At 52.9% G+C, this 12,223-nt stretch overlaps 1 protein-coding gene across 2 annotated transcripts in view; it reads right to left on the bottom strand.

Annotated features, from left to right (window-relative positions):
- DENND3 (DENN/MADD domain containing 3) overlaps window positions 1–12,223 on the bottom strand; it is a 62,748-nt gene that overhangs the window by 27,125 nt on the left and 23,400 nt on the right. For both annotated transcript variants that reach the window (XM_012648157.1, XM_012648156.1), the window contains exons 8-13: window positions 11,956–12,077; window positions 8,728–8,883; window positions 6,874–6,970; window positions 4,125–4,228; window positions 3,340–3,539; window positions 1,216–1,737 (exon numbers count right to left, since the gene is read on the bottom strand). In XM_012648157.1, coding sequence (XP_012503611.1) covers window positions 1,216–1,737; window positions 3,340–3,539; window positions 4,125–4,228; window positions 6,874–6,970; window positions 8,728–8,883; window positions 11,956–12,077 — 1,201 coding nt within the window. The remainder of the gene's footprint in view (window positions 1–1,215; window positions 1,738–3,339; window positions 3,540–4,124; window positions 4,229–6,873; window positions 6,971–8,727; window positions 8,884–11,955; window positions 12,078–12,223) is intronic.

Raw genomic sequence — 12,223 nt, 5'->3', positions numbered from 1 at the left:
TGGCTGTCCTCCAGAGACCACAGATAAGAAAAGCAACGAAATCCACATTCTGCAGTATTTATTTCATGAGGAAAAGATATTTGCCATGCCTATTGTGAGCAGAGATAGCTTTTCCAGAGTACATCAAGAACCCCTCCGAATCAATCAGTAAGGAAAAGAGAACTACCCCAATGTAAATGGGCAAAGACCACGCAAGGGGAAGCTCACAGAAAAGCAAGCAGAACGGCTCGTAAGCACGTGCGCAGATGTTCACTGGAAACACAGTGCAATGTCACTGCACGCCCACCAGACGGGCAAAGTTTGATGCTGCCTAGGAGGTGGGACGCAGGCGCCTCACGGGCAGGGCGGCCCCTTGGTGGGAAGCGAGGCAACACGCAGCCCAAATGACAGCACTCGCTCCCCAAACCCAGCCTCGGGACACAGGTCTGGGAGGAACTGATCCCCAGACGCTCAAGCAGGCAGGCCCGGGGACACTCCCTGCATCAGTGTTTGAAAAGGTAAAATCAACGGACACCGCCTGACAGTGGAATGGATGAACAAACGCCCTCTCCTCCCACACTACAGCACCAGCAGCAGGGGCAGCGAATAAACTAGATCTACGCGCAGCAACAGATACATTTTGGAAACACAATATCGAATAAAACAGTCCTGTGCAAACTGATACCCAGGATGTGACACAATTCATAGGTGGCTTACACACATGAACCTAGGTGCCATGTCTGGACACGTCCCTTGGTAGCCAACAGTCGGCAAAGGAAGGTCAGGTCTGGGACAGCGGCTCCCTTTGGGGAGAAGAAGCGTGCACAGGGCTCCGACCAAAACCCAAGACTGCTGCCTAAATACGGGGCACGTGGCTGTCGTTAGATGCAGGTGGAGGACCTGGTATTTGTCACGTTGTCTCTGTGCTTCTGTGTGTGTCTGAAGCATTTCCACCGAGGCCACTATTCCATCCAGAGGATGATCGACCCCCCGGGGACGAGGCAAGCCCTCAGCCCCCGTCAAACATACCACCATCCTCCCACCACAAAGAGCGCGTCTCGGCTTTAAGACGTGGCGAGAGGGACGCTGCCCAAAGGCACCACCTGCCCCACCGTGCCCGGTAAGTGCCATCGCACTGGGGAGGTCTCACCTGTGACTGTCACCCTCCCAACTGGTGGTGTTACCTGACTGTCGCTAGGTGTGCAAATCACACGACAGCGTCCTCCACCCTCTTACCTACAGTCAGCGCCTCAAACAGCCGGTGGATGATGTTGGTGTCCTTCACGATTCCCGATTCCTGGATCCGCTTCACGAAGTCCTCCAGCTGCATGTGCTTCCTGGGCAGCTCGAAGTTCTTCACGTGGTCGTTGGCCTTCGGGGCCTCGCCCGGCTGGTCCAGGACCTGGCTAAGGAGCCTCTTCAGCTCGGGCGTCTGCTCGGCCTGGGTGCGCTCGGGGGCAGACAGGGACTCCACCGTCCTCCGAACCAGATCAGCTGGAAAAATCTGTATGTCTGTTTTGTACAGATTCTGGAAGTCCAAGAGGGCGTTCAGCAGCTGTCCTTGCATCAGATGCACGAGTCCTCGCAGGTAGAAATATCGGGCCAGGAGCAGAGAGTTCTCAGGGGCCAGAAAGTTTATGGCCTTACTCAGCAAGGTGACGAAGTCCGAGTAGTACGCCTGGACACACTGGCTCACCAAGGGAAAGTGGATTTCTGGAATCTTGAATGTGTACGTGGATTTAGGGGACACATTCAGAACTAAAAAATGAAGGAAACAGAAGCATATAGTCAGCACAGACCTTAGAAATGAACGCGTGCACCTGGCACATCACTTTGCCGAGGGCAACGTTTCTGGGCCCTGGATGTGAAATAAAGCAAGAACCAGTGCGCTTCTTCCAGAAGGCTCCACGTACTCCCAGGAAGATGGAGAGGCCACTCGTTTTGCTTCCAAAGCACCCCGAGAATAACAGTAGCCAGTTTTCATTGAACAATTTTATTTGTTAAAACTATTAATATGAAATTGAAACATGTGGTACTGAGGCTTCATTTGGAGATTAAACTAACAACACACGCCAAGATGTACTCGCTAGGCAGGATCAAGCCCTTTAAAATCATTGTTTCATTTACCTTAAACACAACTCTGGGATGTGGGTGTTATTATTCCCATTTTGCAGATACGGAAACTGAGGCTTCCACAGCCTGGGTCACTTGTTCCGAGTACACAGCTACTAAGTGCCAGAGCCAGACTCACACAAGGTGTGCATCTCACACCAATTCTTTCCACAAACATTACCTAGGGGCCTCCCAGGTGCTAAGTGCCAACAGGGTCCTGGTTTCCTCTCCTCCCAAAAGCTCCAGTGGGCTAGGAGACCTGAGGAAGGTCGGGGAGCTGCAACGTGAAGGATCACAGGGCAGAGAAAGCAGAACACGTTCGTTCCCCGGGCAGGTGAGCACAGGGCACCTGCCACATGCAGACCGAAGGGCTGTACAGAAGAGGAACTGCAGGACCAGAGCGGGAGGTAACCTGCCCCAGATCAGACAGCCAGGAAATGGTTGCACACAACACTCAGACCCAGTGTCGGCCTGCAGGATGCTGGCTCTGAGCTACGACGCTCAGCTGTTAAAGGGAAATGCAGCCTTTTCATTCACACACGCCGCCCCTGCTAGGCAACACCCCGCAGAGTCACCGAGATGTGGTGCCCGTGCAGCTTCGCTCGGGAGGCCCCACTCAGCATCTGCTGCCATAGCCTGAGACGGCGGCCTCCCGACAGTTTCTCCCAGCCACCGTGGTCAGAACGTGCCTCCCCTAGACTATGAGGCTTAGCTCAGGCTCCCCACACATTCACCTCTCTGCTGAAAAGTCACTTCCACAGTCACAGCCCCGTCACGATCCCCGACCCCGCTCACCTCGCTCCCGCCCCCGAAATGTCAGCTCCAGAAGGCCAGGGGCTCCGAGCTCCTTTACAGCCTCTAGAAAGTGCCTGGCACTCAGCAGGGGCCTAATCGTTGCTGCATCCCGTTACGCATTTATACACGTGAATATGTATTTTACGTGTACACATGATACACATGCACACATACACACACACAGAAGCACAATGCATATATGTGAAAGACACCAAAACTGTGCAAAGCTGTTATCTTTAGCAGTGACACTAGGCGATAGAAAATACAGACAAGAAATAATTTTCCATAATCAACAGTTTGCAAAATGAGTATTCTGAAACAATTTCAAATAACTAAGCTGCAAACGAACAAACAAACTCATTCCCTTCTGAAACAAGTGTGGTTTCTTTCAACGACTGGTGCTGCTGGAATTGAGTGACCCTGAGGCAGCCCCACCAAAGGGCGTCTCCCCACCTGTGCCGCTGCCCCTGCAGCCTGCAGTGTCCATCAGCCGCAGCAACGAGTTCCCGGGCACCAGCTCGGGCGTGGCTATGTCCTGCAGGTTGGGCATGCTGACCACCATGCGCCTGCGGGTGCCGTGCAGGGGCGAAGGCTTCCTCGAGGCCATTTTCTCAATTGTTGGCCTTCGTGGGCTTATAAGCGGCCCATTTATTCTGGGGTAGAAAAAAGCAACACTTTAACTTTATAAATACAATAATGATGAAGCCTAAACGTAAAGTGAGTATTTTTCCAATGTGACAAACAGCATCCACTATTCTTGCATGGAAGTGGAAAACAGCAGTAAGAACATGTTGCCTAAATCCGGCCATGTGCGGTCTAAGGGGGACCCAGATTGTACCCCAGAAAGACCACAGTAGTGTGGGGAGCAAACGAGAGCATCGTCTACAGGGGACACATCTGAGGCATGCCAAGAAAAGCATCAAGGAAGAGACGGCAGAGAAAGCAGGTTTTGAGGCTGGGGAAATGTGGGAAGAGGAAGAAGGCAGATGCGAGAGCAGCAGGAACGAGGACCCGGGGCACGAACCACAGGGCCCAGCTACCGTCGGGAGCAGCAGAATAACCCACAGGACACAGCAACACACAGGGAAGAGCTTGGTTGTCGCCACCCAGCTCATTATGAATTTCTAAATGTAAGACTTCTCTAGGTGAATTTATCATTTATCCATCCAAATAATCCTGTGTTACTTGAGCATTTTGCTCCCCAAAGAGCTGCGTGTCCACAACACGAGGGGACGCACCTGTCTTCTTCAGACTGGGTGTTGAGGTCCATCCGGGTAAAGGCGTCCATCACCCTGTTGAGCCGGGCTTTAAGGAAAGAGTGAAACATGTAGGTGTCTAAAACCTGGAGGAGACAGAAGGGGCGAGTCACCAGGATGCACTCCGAGTCCTCTCGTGTCTGCTGCCAAAGCAAAGCCCTCCAGGAGCCCTTTGCCCCCCGCCGACTGGGGACGCTTACCAACTAGCTCCTTTGGACAAAAGTTCCTAAAAACAGGTAGCTTCTCAATTTGTCCTAATCTACTCAGACCATCCTACAGTTCCTCACCTGCCGTTCTGACACATACAGCCACTCTCCGCATTTGAAAAATCACAGGAATTTCAAAAGCCCGAACCACCTCGCCCCCATGACCGCTGGCTCCCTGGCGTGTGCGCCTCCTCACGGATCCTCAGGTCGGGGCGCCACAGCTCCCCCTCCACGCTCCGCACTGCCAGCAGGCGCACTCTGTCTGCGTCCCTTCTGCCGCCAGAAGACGCCCACATGGCTCACCTTACTCAATGGCTACTGGGCTCTCATCTTAAAGGTGCATCTCCCCGCAGCCAGGTCTGTTTCCACCTTGACACTGGCTTCTGCTGACCGCGGGCACGTGGGCCCCTGGCCTGGAGAGGAGGTGGCTGGAGGCTTGCAGGCCACCCACAACCCAGGCAAAGAAAGGGGGTCACAGTGCCCAGATCCACACGGGAGTCAAAGAGGGACAAGCAGGAAAAACCCAACATGCAAAATGCCGCAGAAAGACAAAGGAAGGGAACAGGCCATGCAGGAGGCTGAGGCATGAAGTTCCTTGGCCAGCTAGAGAACTCGGGCGACAGGGGCCGGTGGCCCTCTGCCCGCAGCTGGGTGGGCTGCAGAAATGGCCAGATCACCATGGAAAGGCCAGACAAGGGTCCTAAGGAAAGGTCACGGAGCAGACCCAAGGAGGAGAGGAGCTCAGCGGAGGCCCAGTCACACGCTTATGAAACAGGCCATGAGCTTTGCGTTCTGGGCCCCTCTCTGACCCCCAGGTTCCATTGCTTGGACCTTCCCATGCTCCTTTTGTGGAGTGGGTCTCAGGGTTCTGGGGCACTGTCCCCGGGGCCGTACCAGTTCTTGTGGTGCGTGACGTGGGAAGAGTAGGTCACGCAGCAGTCCTTACGTTTACCGTGTACAAACACCCTCACCACCTTCGCAGGCACCAGCCCGGTCCAGGCCACCATCCCTGGCTGGGATTGTTCCCACAGTCCCCAGCTGCTCTCTCAAGTCCACTTCTGCCCCAGAGCCCATCCTAAGACACAGTCGGATGACACTCTTAACAGCTGGGTCCAAGCATCTGGGTCACACCTCTGCTCTGAAGCCTCCAGTCGCTCCCCTGGCTCTCACACGACTTTCCAATGAGCGGGATGAACCCAGAATGGGAACTTTAGGAGGCCGAGCCACAGCGTCCCAACAGCTGTGTACTCACGACCCAGCCCGGTGTGGCACAGAACCGGGCACCACCGTTCATGCTCAGTGAATATTTACTGAACGAACGAACTCAGGTGTTTTCTGCCCCTCACATGCACAAGCAGAAGAAATGACTGTGACACATGGGAACGTTGGGTCCGACACGGCCACGCCATGGAGAAAACCATATTTTATAATAGCGAAAGAGGCCATGGAGCAGTACGTAAGGTTCAGATAAACCCTCTTGACGTAAACTGTGAGGAAACATGATAACACGGACAAAACAACTGTTTTCAGATGCTGGACAAGAAGCAACCCAGGACTGGCTCCTGTGGGTGGGACAGCGGCACAGGCTCGCACTGCCCCGGCCTCTGAGCTGAGGAGACAGACGGGGCTCGTGGAGGCTGAGGCAGAGAGTGTTCCCGGGGTCTGCAGAGGGGTCTCCTCAAGCCCTTGCTGAATACAGAGGTGTCACATACAGGGTGAAACCACACAAAACAATGCAAAGAACCACCGGGAAGCTGTAAGCAAAACGATTCCCCAAGCTCACGAGGGCAGAGAGCAGTATATGCTCCAAACAGCCAGCATGCAGAGTCCTGGCTCATCGCTGGGTCCTTCGTGCACCACCCAGCGGTCACCTGCCCCAAAGTGTAGAAACAAACCCCTAACGGGTCAGGAGGATCTGCGGTTGCAATCGCCTGCCAGCGAAGCCCCAAATGTTACTTTTGTGATAGACAAACACTGAAACAACCCAAATGCTCATTAACATGGAGATAGAAAAACAAAGTGTGCTGCGTCCCAACAATGGAATATTCCAGCAACAAAAGGAGCAGACTGCTGGGACCCACAGCAGCACGATCCACCTCAGGCAGGAGATGGAGTGCGGCCAGTAGTACCGTACTGCACAAGCCTCTGAAACAGGCAACGTTGGTGACGGGGACACGTGCAGGTCAGAGGCTGCCCGGGGTCAGGGGAGTTGACTGGGACGATGGAAGTGTTCCATGTCAGACTGGGGAACTGGTTACACAGCTTTGTAGATTTGTCAAAATGCATCAAATCATACACTTAAAATGGGTACATTTTATTATAAATAAATTATACTCCATAAAACTGATTTAAAAACTAAGGGCCAAATGATCAAAAGGAACCATGCTAAAACAAACTTCTTGAAAAAGCTAATACACTTAATAAAATATTAGATGTTGAGAAAACTTATTTTGAAAAATGTTTAAACACAGAAAAGTGTAATAGATTGAACACGCACAAACACACCCAAACCCCACGTCTCTTACCTGTTTATAAAACCACTGATCCCCCGGAGCTCTTGTTTTGAGAAATTCTTCACTATTAAATACTCTATGTTCATAATTTAAATGATTCTTCACTTCCCTAAGAAAGAGAAAGGATCACCTAAGTTCTGAAAAATTTTCAAGTACATGAAAAACATATCACTTTTAGTAGCAAAAACACAATTACAAGAAATACAGACTTTGGGAAGCCCTGTTCTTCAGAAAGATTATTCTGCCCTCCAAAATGGCATGGTTTGGATGTACTTTATGGCCAAGCATCAATTCCCCCAATGAGAACAAAGCTCCAGGAGAGAGCGCTGCTGTCCTCCCCGGCCCCCGGGCCCCCCAGCCCCTTATGTGAATTAAAACCAAAAACCCAATCACTGTCCATGCATGTGGACTCGAGTTCAAGGTGGTGGCAACAGAGGAAGAGCTGACCGGCTCGGCCACCAGCCTGCCCGGAAAAGTGACTTTGCCTCTTTGGACCTCATTTCCTCATCGACTGTTCCCAATCCACGGGGATTTCAGCACGTGAGCTTCCAGATCTAAACATTCCACAAGCAGAATCAGTAACCTTACAGGGCACATTCAGGATGTCGTGTGCTCACTGTTTTCCTTCTAACGTCAGGGGCAAGAAATTATTTTATTTAGGGGAAATGAAGTTTTATAATCTGTAATCATATTTTCTGCTTTTAAATCAACTCATTGAGCTTGTAAAGTGTTTTTAAAAACCACCTTGTTCGTGAAAGATTTTGTCTTCAAAGAACAAAAGGAAAACAACATATTCAGGACCACGCTAATTATGCTGCTTTGAGCAGCGATAATATCCCGTCTGTAATACCCAATCCCGTTTTTTCCTAATAAATTATTTGCTTGGCATAAATAAATACATCAAAAGAATAAGGCCATTAAAATTTCCATTCTGAAACGAGCACACAGAGTACTATCAAGTCAGCGGGAGCTGCGCTAAACCCCTGCCAGGCAGAAGGCCTCCAGCACAGACGAGACCCGGCGTCGGAGGCGCCTTCCTGTGCTACCGGACCCAGGAGAAACCAGCAAGGAGGAGAGAAAGACACTGCAAGAGAAAGAGAACAAAGGATCGGAAGAAAGAAAAGGCCTAAAGGCTTTTGCACTAAAAATTACTTATTCACAAAGCTTTGGTATAAGGTTAGGCATACGGTCACCATATGTCTCTTAAATGACTGCACAGTTAGCCAGAAATAGCAATTCAACTCCTGTACCGTATCACAATAAAATGAATGCAGTTCACTAGTTCACTTAACCAATTCCGGCTCAAATGCCAGGGAAGTGAAGGAACTCAAGAGATACCAGATGATGTAATTATGGAAAGAGGAGAAAGTGAACTTTCTAACAGTGCTCCATCCAGCCTGGTGGCTTTCCTTTAGGTGGTTTCGTCGTCTAGTTCATGAGTCACGTCCAAGTGGCCCAGCTGTCCCGTCACCAGCCCCTGGACGTGGGCCTCTCGGGACAGAGCCCTCCCTGGACCAACCTGAGCCTCAGCCAGCACAGGCCAGTGGGATAAGCTTTCCCTGCAAGTCTCAGACACACATGTCCCTAGAGGGCCACTGTGGGATCAGCGACCCCCAGGTGGTCGCTGGAAGGAGGGAGGGCTAGGAGGGCATGGGCAAGGCCAGAGCAAAAAGAACAAACTCTGCAGCCCTGCTGATCGCAACAATCACAAGAAAAGGCTTGGGGGATTGGGCGGTGGGCGAGACAGGCCTCTCCCACTGTTGCCGTAGATTCATTCCAACGGCCTAAGCTTTGCGGCAGCGCCTCTGTATGGGACTGAAAGCTGGCCGCCACCTCTACAGACGCAGGAAACGCTCTTTGACGTACCTGAAGATGCTGACGAGCAGCTGCAGGGTGGCCTGCTGGATCTGGCAGTTGAGTTTCTGCTGCCAGGCGCGTCTGTGCGCTCGGCCCTCGTTGAGGTCTGTGCTGGAGCTGCGGTGAGCAAGGTGCAGCCCCCAGTGGAGCTGGAGGCCCTGGACCCTGGAAAGCAGACAGCGCTGGCTCAGCTGAGCACCACGGCGACTGCTGCTCCCCGCAGCAGAGAGCGCCCCAGCACGGCCCGCTCGCACCTGGCGGACACTTTAGAATGCTCAAAACTGACTGATAATTGGAGGGCTGGGGTGGTCATTAAAAATACATCACCGAAGGAATTTACTCACATCCAAACATAAACTCAGAAAGGCCTCGACTTCAGACCGCGCACGTTTTTATCCCAGCTGAATCGTCCCGGCCCCCTTGCGCTGCCTGGCAAGTGCGTGCCCTCTGCCAGGACAGCTCCTGGGTCAGGCCGCCTCTTGACCAGCCCGTCAGGGCCACCCAGGAGGGACAGTCATGGCTCCCGGCAGCCTCCTCCCCCCATCTCCCCTGCCAGGCAGGCTCAGATACCCCTCCACTTCCCGCACCACACGTCCTGGCGTCACCACTCATGGCCCACCAGGGGACAGCCACTTACTCATCTGGAGGTCCTCACTCAGGGACAGGGACTCACAGTTGTCTCTGTCAACCTGACACCTGACACAAGGCTGCACTTTCAGAGGGATTTTGGAAGTCAACCAGCAAGTCTGCTGCTTGAAATACGCAAAATAAATAGAACCGACGCGTATCGGGTCCACAGGCGTTTCTTGGGCACCCACCATATGGCAGGCACCGATCTGAGCGCCGGGCAGGAGGGGTGAGCACGGGCCGAGCCCCTGCCTGCACGTAGCTTATGCTCCAGTGGAGGAAACAGGAAGACAGATAAACCTCAAAACAAGAGGTAGGGGGATCAGGCCGAGAAGCAAAACGGGGCGACATCCAGAAGCAAAAGGCAGCCAGACCGGGCGGTGAGAGGAGCTCTCCGAGGAGACGGCCTGGAACCTGATCCAGGTGGGGGCCCACTGGGGAGGGGGCACCTAGCCCTGCGGCAGGTGGAGGTGGCCTTGTGGGGCCAGTGTGGCTCCAGCACAGGGCAGGGCCGTGAGACTAGGTCCGCGCAGCCAGCAGGAGCACACAGGGGCTGGGACTCTGGATTCGCCAGGAGCAGCTGCCGAGAGGCATTTCCCCAGCCCTGGCTGAGCCTTGACTTCGGGAGCCACCCCTGCCTGGAGGGGTCTCGGTAACTGTGATGCCCTTGCTCCCTGGCACCGCACTGGCCTTTGACCCAGCAGGACAGAGAGTGTGGCAAGGAGAGAACTTTCAATGACTTTCCCTGAGTAAAAAAACGCCACGCTGCTGCCGGGAGTGGCAGTCTCTCTGCCTGGATGTTCTGGTGCAGGGACAATCGGATCTGAAGGAGAAGGCCGTCCACTCCCCTGGAATCCTGTCCTTCCCTCTCCCCTAGCACTCGGTCAGCACAGCCCTGAGCTGGGGGCCCGTCCCTGCGTCCAGGAGGGTCAGGCAACGGCAGGGGGGCTGGGACAGAGATTGACCAGGCACCGGGGGCGTCGTCGAAAAGCTGAGGAAGGCAGGCCACTGCCCCTTGTCCCTCCTGGCCAGACACCGCAGGGGAGGCACACTCACACTCCGGTGGGGAGACCCACCACCCCAGCCTGGGTCACCGACCACACACAGCTTAGTTCAGTTTATGAAACAGTCTCCCAGAATGAGACTGCAGGAGACAGGACACCCCACATCCCCATTCCAGGGGGTCCAGCCAACATGGGGATCCGATCTCCGCACTGTGTGTGTTTATTTTCTGGAATCCTAATAATAATATGCAGACACAGGCAAGAATCCCCTCTTACTGGGAACTCTCAGCCAATGAACACATCAGACACTCCACCAAAAGCTAGCAAAGGCCAGTTCTAGAATGTCAGGGAAGTGCCTTTGCTTATCAGAAAGTAAACGATTCGATTAGGAAGCAAGTTTCTCCTTCCAAGTTCACGCAGAGGGAAACCCCAACACAGCCCCTTGCTCAGGTCCCCTGGGCACAAACCAGCCCCCGGCCACAGGAGGAGAGCTTGGGGTGCCAGGCCCACAGCAAACAGAGAAAACGAACATTCCGCCTGTGCTCTGCCCACGGCTGGGCTTTGGGGCCTTTAGAATTGAAGGTGGAAGGAACAGTAAGGTGGTATGCTATACATCCTGCGGAAGCCGTCAGGCAGAAGGAGTAATCGACACCAGGTAAGGGTCGGAAATCAGAAAAGCCAAGCGGAGGTGGGCCACGCCGGGACCGCCAGCATCCCTCCCGTTCCCAGGTCTCAGCTCCTGCCTCACCTCATCTCCCAGCAGAAAGACAAAAGAAAGGGGACAAAGAGGTTAGAAATGGCATCTAAATACAAACGGCACCACAGGCTTCACCAGGACAAGCACGGCCCAGCCTAAGTGCCCCGTCCTTCCGCCTGGCTTCTCCGGGCCACACTCCAGGTCTGACCGCAGTCGGATTCCACAGGCTGTGAGGACCGAAGGGCAGGATCTCTCCTGCTACCATTTCATAAAATCCTAAAGGAAAAAAAGTACCCCACAGGACAGCCCGCATGCACCCTCCGCCCCGGGTCACACCAGGACAGCCCACGCCCTGGCCAGCACAATTAACAAGTGCACCTCCTTCCCGCCCCCTACCCCGCCCCTCTGCCCCAGTGCCTAAGGTATACATCACTTGGCCCTTTTTGGAAACAGTTTGCTGATGCCTGGTTTGGCCAATGAGGTTTAGTAACAGAGATGAAAGAAAACAAAAACAGCTATGAAACAAGGTATGAAAAAATAAGAGCACTATCAGTGCACCAGGGGAAGGGAGTGGAAGGATAGCTGCTTGCTCAGGCCAGTGTATCATGGGTATGCAATGCACAGCCAGTAAATGAATGAATGAAGGAGAAGGAGCTTCCGAGATCACGGGCGCAGGATCCTGGGGCACGGGGCAGAGGCTCGGGGAGGTTTCCCAGGGGATGTGACTGTCCCTGATTCTGTAAGACCATACGTAGCATTTAAACAAGATGAGAATAAAGACAAATCACTTTCACACAAACTACAAATACACGAAACATCTGTCCACAATATGAAATCGGAAAAGACACTCAAAGTGCAAATACGGGCTTTCAAAAAAGCTGTTCTCAAACACGTACTATTTCCCGTTACCTCTGAATAAACGTCTGTGCTGCCAGGAGAGGGAGGTCAGGAATGTTCACGTCACCATCAGAGGACTTGGAGTAGCTGATGCTCCCATGATCGATGTTTATCAGAACCAAACCGTCACCTTCCTAGAAAATAAGGCTTGGTTAGCAAAGGTTGATGTAACAATCTTTGGATTTGTATACATCTTGAAAATACACAAATACGTTTTGCATGCTAATGGGCTAGATTTGATTAAATATGTCTTTCTCTTATTTTTCTTTTTTTTTTTTTT

The sequence above is a fragment of the Propithecus coquereli genome, unplaced genomic scaffold (genome assembly GCF_000956105.1).
Source record: "Propithecus coquereli isolate 6110/MARCELLA unplaced genomic scaffold, Pcoq_1.0 Scaffold28, whole genome shotgun sequence".
NCBI lineage: Eukaryota > Metazoa > Chordata > Mammalia > Primates > Indriidae > Propithecus > Propithecus coquereli.
The sequence above is the reverse complement of the archived record's forward strand: the minus strand, read 5'-3'. Positions and strand labels throughout refer to the sequence as shown.